Source organism: Gouania willdenowi, chromosome 9 (assembly GCF_900634775.1).
Source record: "Gouania willdenowi chromosome 9, fGouWil2.1, whole genome shotgun sequence".
Lineage (NCBI taxonomy): Eukaryota > Metazoa > Chordata > Actinopteri > Blenniiformes > Gobiesocidae > Gouania > Gouania willdenowi.
Genome location: NC_041052.1, coordinates 12,770,800 through 12,781,042, shown reverse-complemented (window position 1 = coordinate 12,781,042; position 10,243 = coordinate 12,770,800). Strand labels below are relative to the sequence as shown.

At 39.6% G+C, this 10,243-nt stretch overlaps 2 protein-coding genes across 3 annotated transcripts in view; both read right to left on the bottom strand.

The window, feature by feature from the left end:
- Nucleotides 1–6,211: 6,211 nt before the first annotated feature.
- LOC114470316 (interleukin-1 beta-like) lies at nt 6,212–8,787 on the bottom strand. Of its 2 annotated transcripts, none has more exons than XM_028458452.1 (5): nt 8,704–8,787; nt 8,295–8,543; nt 8,004–8,159; nt 7,098–7,231; nt 6,212–6,986 (listed from the first exon to the last, which is right to left on the bottom strand). In XM_028458452.1, the coding sequence occupies exons 2-5, from the start codon at nt 8,518–8,520 to the stop codon at nt 6,744–6,746; spliced, it is 759 nt and encodes a 252-aa protein (XP_028314253.1). In that variant the 5' UTR covers nt 8,521–8,543; nt 8,704–8,787; the 3' UTR covers nt 6,212–6,743. The 2 variants fall into 2 exon arrangements, with proteins under 2 accessions (XP_028314253.1, XP_028314254.1); XM_028458453.1 differs by having other exon boundaries at nt 8,295–8,546; nt 8,704–8,778.
- LOC114470315 (metal transporter CNNM4) overlaps nt 8,779–10,243 on the bottom strand; it is a 52,550-nt gene continuing 51,085 nt past the window's right edge. Inside the window, exon 10 of the transcript XR_003674859.1 lies at nt 8,779–8,890. The gene's annotated coding sequence lies outside the window, so the exon portion shown is untranslated. The remainder of the gene's footprint in view (nt 8,891–10,243) is intronic.

Here is a 10,243-nt window from a genome sequence, read left to right as displayed (position 1 = left end):
GGTGGCAACGTAGCTTCTTCTCTACTTCCTGTCTATCTCTCCGCTGCTTCTCCGGTCCATCAAAAATGTTGTGGATGTGAAGGAGTGTTTTCCTCTGTTCTTCTCCCCCCCCTCTAATAGGAGTCATGACACTTGCTGACACGACTCTTGTACAGCATTTGCTGCAGCTAAGGCTGGTTGGAGCTCGGTGGTCAGTTTGGTGTCATGTTTACCTCCACTGGCGCGTGCTTGTGATGTCATCTGTTTGCAACGAGAACCGCAGTGTGACGTTTTTACTGTTTACACGGTGGCGAGACATTGGAGGGTCACCAGGTTTCCCACTTTGGAAGGTGGTCCGGGAATCTTGCGTTTTTACCTCGTGAAAACCCCGGCGCCGTCTAAACGATACGGAAATCTGGGAAAATATTTTGCTGTTTTCACCCGTGAGCGTTCTCGTGTAAACAGGGCCTTAGAATCAGGAGGCCTGACTGGGGTTGTGGCTGTGGTTGTTCTAGTTGGTGTTGAAGCAGGGCTGGTTAGGAGAGGAGCTGTCTGTCAGTGTGTCAGCTGACAGTGCACTTATGATTTCAGTTTTGGCTCTAATTATTGCTTCATAATTGTCACAGTGTGGTGTAGGTGTGACCCAAAAGCAGAGAGCGATGGAGGAAGCAGGCAGATGTAGCGTTGTGTTATGGCAATTTTTATATTCATCATCATATCGTCAAATGTATGTTCATGTGTACAATTTGTCATGTTTTAATACATGATGACTCCATTACTCTTTGCACTTTTGAACAGCTGAGTCACGTTAGATTAAACAGTACAGATCGTATTGTACTCAGTGCAACACAGAGTCTCTGCTGAAGGCCAAAACTCAAACTCACACGCAGATATACACGAACACACACACCATCAAGGATAGATAAGAGTGGCGCCCAATCTTCCTCATAATATACACGTCTTCATCATCCTCAAATGTTTCCACTGTTGGGCATCTGACTCCCTCCTTCTCCTCACCTCAGGGTGGAACTTTTCTGTTATCTGTATAAAAGCTTAAGCTGTGAAACTGTTAGAGTGGGTCTTGCCTTTTTGCTCTTTCAGGATGGAAGCTTCTTTTTTACTCCTTTTTATTTTATTTTATAATAAATCTTTTTTATAAAATCATCAATGCCTCGCCTGGACTCCATCATTCAACCAGAGCAATAGAACATGTCTCCAAATAAGGTCAACCGCAAATTTGCCGTGACAGTTGGTAGTAGTCCATTTTTAATAATGAAACCCAAAAAGACTCAAGGAAGCACAGGGAAAACTGGGAGCAGGAAACAAAACACATCAGGACACAATGAGGGTAGACAATGCAATGATCCGGCAAACATTCAGTGTTCAAGCACTCAGCTAAATAGTGGAGGAGGCCTGATCGGGAACGGCCCACACCTGGGTGGAAACATGAGGGAGCTAATCAGTCACAAACCAAGCACACAGACATCACTAGGGGGTGGAGCCACAAGCAGGAATACCTGAAACACAAAGACAAGAGTCAAACACAGGAGGCCAGACTCAAACAGAATAAACAAAGACACAGAATAACAACAAAACAGAACCTGACAAAACTCTATTATTATAAATGGGTAGAAAACAACCCAAACAACACAAAGGTCATAATATCAACCAGCGCATTTTATTATTTAGTGAAAACTTTTTTATTTTTTTTTATTTTCTTGAAATAGAGGTTCCTGACAAAGTCAAAAAGCCTTGATGCAATAAACACATTTATGTGACTCTTTTATGCATTTAAAAAGTAAAAACAGGTCAGTGCCGACCCTAACACAAGACGAAGGTTAACAATTCTACATGCAAATGACCTAATATATCTTAAGGTTTAGGGAATTCAGTTACAGATACCTAGAACTGAACTAAGTAGTTTATTAGAAGATACTTATTATGATACTATTTACTTTACTTTGCTTAATAATCTAAGTATCATATGTGTTACATAATCCTACATTTCCCATGAACACCATATCGTGACGTGTCATACAACAATTGGCTATGTGATTACGTTAGCGTGATTGTTATGGTTTGGTATCAGAAGACAAACAGAACGACACAAAACAAACAGCAGGAGCTGAACTGAAGTTGTAAAATTAGTTAGGAAAAACCAAACGTGGATATATTTATCGGGTGTTGAAAAACCAAACATGTGGATATATTTATCGGGTGTTGAAAAACCAGAACTGCAAAACAAGGAAGGCTGCTGCTGACACAGCAGAAAATGAAGATGAAAAAAGACCTGAAAAGAAGAAGAAATTGAGGAGTTTTAATACTAAATGGATGTCGGGTCATGAGTGGCTGGTATTCGACCATATGTTCATCTTTAAAATGTGCACTATACAGTTTGTGGGGAGTGGGATTTGTTTACATTTGAAGATCATGCATGTTAGTAAAACATTTTTTCTCTACATTACATGTAATTCTTCTTGCTGATTACTTCTATTCTTTCTAACTTTAGTGTTCCAGGGATTCAATTTTCCTCCGAGTTAAGTTTGTTTATTAAGTTATGAGAATATACTGTACTTCATAAAAGGTTCACTTCTCCGACACACCCAAAGTTCAATATTACATCTTTTAGGCATTGTTACAACATTGTTTTTGAATTCAATGTTTATGCTTTTACCATTTTAATGTATTTATGCAATCAACTAAAATAAAAACACGAACGCCTAATTATTTTCTGTGGCACTCATAATGGAGTTTATTTTTGCTGGAAAAGTTTTGGCTGGTGGAAAATCTGGTTGGCTGGTATCCTTAAGAATCTACTAGTCACAGTGACGTGACTAGGGTTGGGTAGGCAGGGCGTTGCAAATCAAGACCACCAATGACATTTCCAATGATGTTTCTGCTGGCAAGTGTTAATTCAATTCAATTCAACTTCATTTGTATAGCGCAATTTACGACAAAGTCATCTCAATGCGCTTGTCAGAATATAAAATTCATAATAAGAAAGAAAAAACCCAACAAGATCCACATGAACAAGCATTTAACCATCTAACAAAATCAACATTGTAAAACACCATGAAAGAAACATAAACAATTATTCAATATAGACTCCATACTCTCCCAACAATATATATCTCATGACACAACAGCGCAACAACAAAGCCAATCCTTCATTTTGATCCATTCACTGTGGAAAATACGAACAATTTTCTGTTCTTACCTTTGCTAAAGCTCTGGTTGCTCAGGTGTTAGTTTCCCATCTTTTAAAAGCTGCCGTTTTTCCTCAAAATAAAGTTTCTTTATCATCTCTAGCGCTGTCATCCTGCCTGTACTGTTATAATCCCACCCACTCGCTAGAGAACGTAGCAGCAGCGGTCACGTGATATCAATTCACTAATGCACTGTGAACTTACGTATAGCATTTAGCATAGCGCGGTTACGTCCAAAGGCAGCGTAGAGAGCTGAATTCTTACGTAAATGGTTTTCATTTTGGGGAACTGACTGCACGTGCACAAACACATAAAAGCACGCTAAGGAAACAGAGGCAGAGCAGCAATGTGCTTCTGGGAGAGGGTGTGGCCTGTGAGACTGTGCAGCATCTCACAGCGATGTTTAGTCATTTGGGCTATGAAAAGCACAAAATGCTGACACTTTCAAACTTATAGTTACTGCAGGCTATTGGAAATAAAAAATATATATGTATATGTAATTAAAACAAATATTAATAATAATAATAATAATAATAATAATAATAATAATAATAATAATAATAATAATAATAATAATAATAATAATACGTCACTGACTAGCCATGCTGGCTGGTGATCTAAAAGGTCAAATTAAAGCCCTGCATACAGGTATAGTAATCATTACCTTGAACCCTTAAGTAGCCTACAGTAAAATAATTACAGCAGTATAGTGATTTTACAGCATGTAGTGATTTTAATGCAAACAGGCCATTGATACAATCAAATTTGGCTGACCCACCACCCCAACCAAGCTCCACTATCCCTTATATTTTAAGACAAGTGTACAGGAAATCTAAAATAACCACTTGTCAATCACTTACTAAATACAATTATGTGTGTACAATTATCTGGTAGGCCAACCTTCATTAACAATGCAATGCTGTAAACATTCCTACTAGACCTGGGCGATGTGGACCAAAACTCACATCTCAATATACAGTATTTTCTCAAATGGTGATATACAAAATAATTTGCTGATCCAACATGCCATACAGACTCATTTATTAGCACACAGCTGCACAACATGCACCACTTTTGGTTTTTTTCACCTGTTAGGGACAGCACATGTGAGTGAGTTTTGTAGTGTGGCTTGTTATGGGGAAGGTCTGTGTTGGGACACACTCATTGATTCATTTAACTTAGCTTTACATGCTGTTCTGAGAAGTAAAAGCAGCGACTCCTACAATAAGTATTTTTTATACAAAATACGATATATATCGATATATGCAATATTGTAGTTTTCTATATCGACAAAATAGAAAACTTGATACATCTTGAATCTTGATATATTGCCCAGCCCTAATTCCTAAATTTTAATACAGCCTAATTACAAACATAAATGGGTATATGAAGCACATTTGTTTATTTAATATACTGACAGTTCATATACAAGTTAATACGTTGCATATTTACTGTTAATTTCAAGTTGCTTGTCTTTAAATTAGACATTAACATATTATTTTCATTGCCTTGAATTTTAAATAAATAATCTAAAACCCATGTCTTGTTATATGTAAGACATATCATCAGATTATAACTGACATAAAACAGACACTCTGTGGTTCTAGAAAAAAAAAGATCAGAGACATTTTTTATCCACATTATGTTTTATTCAATATACAGTATATCATATCAGTGAGTAGAATGTGAGTGTGAGCAACCATTCTCAATCTTTTAGTTTCACTTATGTTCCAGCTGAGTACAGTGGTTCTCACCCTGGGGTCCACATTTTGCCACAATCATTAAATCGCGACCCACATTTTGTTAGAAGTCAACCAATCAAAATTAGTTGAAAACACATGTATAATCTTTTTTTTTTTTTTTTTTAAAAAAAACTTGCATCTATATATTTTCCTGTGCAACATGCATTTCACAGCATTCCTGTCAAAATAAAAGTTTCTTTCAAAATAAAAGAGTCCAACATGAGAGACAATAAGTATTTATTTATTTATTTTTGACCAGCTTTCTGTGACCCACCCAGTACATGTCCGTGACCCACTTTTGGGTCCCGACCCACCAGTTGAGAATCACTAGCCACTTTTCTTTTGATTTACATTCAAACTTTATGATTATTCAGATTATATCAGCATAAAGTGTTATAAATGAGCTTTTAGTCCATTTTCGGAAATGTGTAGTTGTTTTTGTTTTTTTTTCTCTAACCTTCGGCCGTCAGATTATTACGTCACCTAGTGGAAGTGCGTCTGAATGTCAAAACAAACGTGAAGGCCTTTCCGCAACTCCTCTCCTAACACCTTTCCTTAACCCCGTGACGTCATCCATGGAAAAGTGGATAGGAAAGGAGATAGGAGGGACTATCAAGATGACTTGATTTCATTTATGAGAGCTATATTTGATAGTTTATAGACCTACAAGCTCTTTTAATCTATTACAATATCCTTAAAGGGCCAATACGATCTAACAATTGATTGTATTGGCCCTTTAAGGATATTGTAATAAATTAAAAGAGCTTATTTAGCATTAAACTGTCAAATATAATTCAATGAATGACTTCAAGTTCTTTTGAAGAAGAAAGCACTAACCCTAATCCTTTCAGTCTCTTTTTTATAAGGTGGAAAATTACCTGTTATTGGTTGTATTTGCCCTTTAAAGATATTTTAGCAGGTCTGTTTGTTTGTTTATTTATTTATTCATTTATTTCAGCAAAAAACAAAAAAAAAAAACACATTTTATGTACAATACATAACACGTATTCAAAGGAGAAAGTGCTCAAGAGGAGGAGGCAGAACTATTATACTACCTCTCCTTCACAAAATAACATTTTAAATTAAATTAAACTTTGCTGTTTCAAAATAAGGATACTATACAAACATATACAGTGCATATACATACCTTTTTTTATCGTTTATGTTCGTTTGTAATAAAAATGGAAAAATAAACCAGAATATTTTCTTTTTTAAAACGTTTATGGTTGTTCGAAACAAAAAGTAATAGAATATTTTCTTTTCTTTTTTATCGTTTATGTTCGTTTGTATCAAAAAAAGTAATGGAAAGATAAACCAGAATATTGTAATCTGCCGATAAAACGTTTTCATATGGAAACCAGCAGTTGTTGAATTGTGTGTATAATTTGTTCTATTTATTAACCATCACCATGTAAATCTGAGCCATTTTGTGTTCTGTTAACAAAGCACAATTGATGCAAATCTCTGTCATTTCAACGTCTTTATTCAGGTCTTATTAACATAGTTCCTTATTTTGTTCAGTAAGCTCTTTTGTCAATGATCACAAAAGTTCAAATTTAGCATAAATAAATAAATATCAAACTTATAAATATAACTGACTAATATAAATTGATAAATATAATAATAAATACACTTCAGTGTAATAAATAGCTCCTCAGACAGCTCCAGGCTGCCACCTTGTGATGAAACTTGACATTGTCAATACATAGGCACTTGGTACAAACAGTAAACAGATAGATCTGTAATCATCAATCACAAGTTAGTGCAGCTAATAAGCTGTTCCACTGTCCATCTGGTATCACAGCGGTCCTTCAGATCAGGGATATGTGGCGTCTGTGTAACTCTCTCGCTGGATGTTGAAGGTTTGGTAGCAGGAAGATGCTTCCTGAGACATGATTACAGCCTTGTTGTCTTCCTCCGCTGTGCTGATGTACCAGTCTGGGTAGCAGGCGGACATTAGGGTGCTGTTGTTCACGCCCGTGTCCTGTTTGTAGAAGAGAAAGCGCAGCATCTCGCTGTCATCGCTAATCCTCGACAGACTGCTTTTGTCTTCCACTTCCTTAAAAATAGGAGAAACAAACATGGTGAGAAGGTTCTGTGGAAGGACAACTTTTGAAACTGCAGCGTGTGTTTAAAAAAGAGATGTTTGTGTGAGAGGTGAGATGTTTACCTCCAGGTGAAGTGTGGGTTCATCACCCTCTAGGTGACAGGACAGATAGAGGTTAGTGTCCTTGATACCCAGAACTACCGGTCTGGCGTCGACGGGGGGCATTGGGTGCACATAGGTGGACATGTTCAGGTGAACTGAGGAGAGAAGATGAGATGATATATCAATTTCATGCACAGACGTTTCTGGCTATAGGCAAACTACATGCAATTGCATGTAGGTGTGTGCCAAGCTGAGGTTTTGTTAATGCTGACAAGGCTTTTTCAGGAAATGTTCAGGAATGTTTTGACTGTCAATTGCCAGTCTTTGTCAGAGGAGTTCTGCTGATCATCTATGATGGCTCCTTTAAAGTTCCACTTGACTTCCATGTAATAATTCCATCTAGATTCATTTTGTCTACTTTTTGGATGTTATGTTATGTTGAGGTTTTCCTTTATTCAGATTTAAGGTGTAGATAAGTTTTAATCAATGGACTCCCAAAGTTTTCACAGTCTGTGACGTCAGAACGACATTTAACAGTTAATGGGTGATTTAATGGATTCAGAATCTCTCCATAAAGTTTGGCAAACTCGGGGCCCCCCAAACGGTATTTTGCATAGGGTCCCCACAAAGCTAGAAATGGCTTTGCTTTGAGAAAACTGATAAGAGTTCTACTTGAGTACTGAGATTTAGTTTGAGGTAAAATTATGTCTACTTGAGGTCTTGCCAACCTTGCCTTTAGGCCTGAACAACATTGAGGCAACGTTTCCCAGTGAATTAACACCAATAGGGTGTTACACTACTAAACCATAATTCTATGAAAGTCAAACCAGACTTTCTTAAATAATACAACCAGAAGAATTTCATTGAATGGTATGAATCTTTCAGTTTTCATAGCTCAGGTTTCCAGATTGTTACTTTTGTATTTACCTTTCCGCTTTCCGCTGCCGCCCTGCAGTAACACTGCATGAAGCTCCATGCTGTCTTTGACCAGAACCAAGTTCCTCTTCTCACTGTCCATCACGCTACATGTATGCACACCCGTCCGTCTGAAGTGAGGGGGCGGAGCCGAATACGTCTCATACACTATTTGTTTTGAGGGAGATGAAAGAGTGCATTGTTAATTCATGCTCTGGGATTATTAACAGAGTGACTCAGCTCTGATGATTGGATCGTCTTACACGCAGATAATGGTTTTTAAATGTTTTATATGATTAGTACCTTCCATGAAGCCATCCAACATGATGCTGAGCAGGTTCTGGTCTCTGAAGTCGGTCCTCAGCACAGACCTGGACCTGCTGCCTTTTAGCCTTTCCATGGCGATGATGAGGTGGGCGACCTTCTTCATTGTGAGTGGATGATGGGAGATCTCCAAGTCTACTCCTTCAGGCATCTTGTGGCTCCATGTATTGCTTGAGTTAGAGTTACACCTTTTCAGAGATCCCATTGTTTTCTTATTTGAGGAAAAATCTGCTGCCGGACACAGAGAAGGAACATGTTCAGGTAAGAAAAGCTGTACTTTCATGTTAAACTTGAACTTAATTCTCTATTAATGCTACATTGCAATTCAACTGAATATATTTCCTATAGTGTAGCAGAGTGAAGCTGCTCCAAACACAACAAGGTTTACCTGTTGAATCCTGTCGATCAGAGGCTGTTTGCTTCCTTTAGTCTCTTTAGTTCAGTGCTGGTGACTGATGTGTCAGGCTGTGTGAACGCTGCTCTTTTATCCTCTCCCTCTTTGACGTCACAGACAGGAAGCTGGAGTTTCTCGCTGTGATCTTGTGCAATGATGAAATTCTGTACTTACACACAGGCTGAAGAAAAGACAAGAGCAGCATTGTGACGTGGCGGTTTTATGTAAGGGAGATAAGATGCTTTAAAAAAAAACAAAAAAAAACCTTTTCATCATTCTAAATCGTAATTCTATCCATTGATAATTAAAAACCTAATATATTAGACATCTATTATGTATTACCGTTTATCAAAATTATTATTATTTTATATTACTGGAAGAAAACATATTTCATTTTATGTATTGGTTTATTTAACAAGGACAGTGCACATGAATATCCATACAGAAAATATATAGCCTAAACTGAAGAACTGTTCTCCTCCATGAACCGCCACCTTAACGTGGTGGAGGGGTTTGAGTACCCGAATGATCCTGGGAGCTATGTTGTCGGGGGCTTAATGCCCCTGGTAGGGTCTCCCAAGGCAAACAGGTCCCAGGTGACGGGTCCGATGAAGAGCGGTTCAATAGCCATACATGTACATAAAACAACAAAGGCAGTTCACGTCGCCCGGATTGGCGCTACCGGGGCCCCACCTTGGAGCCAGGCCCGGGGTTGAGGCTCGAGTGCGAGCGCCTGGTGGCCGGGGCTTTGCCCACGGGCCCCGGCCGGGCAGAGCCCGAAAGGACGACATGGGCCCGCCCTCCCGTAGGCCCACCACCTGCAAGAGGGATCATATGAGGCCGGTGCAATGTGGATCGGGCAGTCGTCCAGGGCAGGGGCCTTGGCGATCTGATCCCCGGCTACAGAAGCTAGCGTTAGGGACGTGGAATGTCACCTCTCTGGCGGGGAAGGAGCCTGAGCTTGTGTGCGAGGTGGAGACGTTCGGACTAGATATAGTCGGTCTCACCTCGACACATAACAAGGGCTCTGGAACCAGCCTTCTCGACAGGGGTTGGACTCTCTTCTACTCTGGAGTCGCCAATGGTGAGAGGCGCCGGGCCGGGGTGGCTATACTTCTTGCCCCCCGACTTAGTGCCTGTACGTTGGAGTTTACCCCGGTAGACGAGAGGGTAGCCTCCCTCTGCCTTCGGGTGGGGGGACGGATCATGACTGTTGTTTGTGCCTATGGGCCAAACAGCAGCTCGGAGTATCCACCCTTCTTGGATTCCTTAGAGGGAGTACTGGAGAGTGCTCCTTCTGGGGATTCCCTCGTTCTGCTGGGGGACTTCAACGCTCACGTTGGCAGCGACAGTGAGACCTGGAGGGGCGTGATTGGGAGGAACGGCCCCCCTGATGGGAACCCGAGCAGTGTTTTGTTGTTGGACTTCTGTGCTCGTCACAGATTGTCCATAACGAACACCATGTTCAAGCATAAGGGTGTCCATATGTGCACTTGGCACCAGGACACCCTAGGCCGCAGTTCGATGATCGACT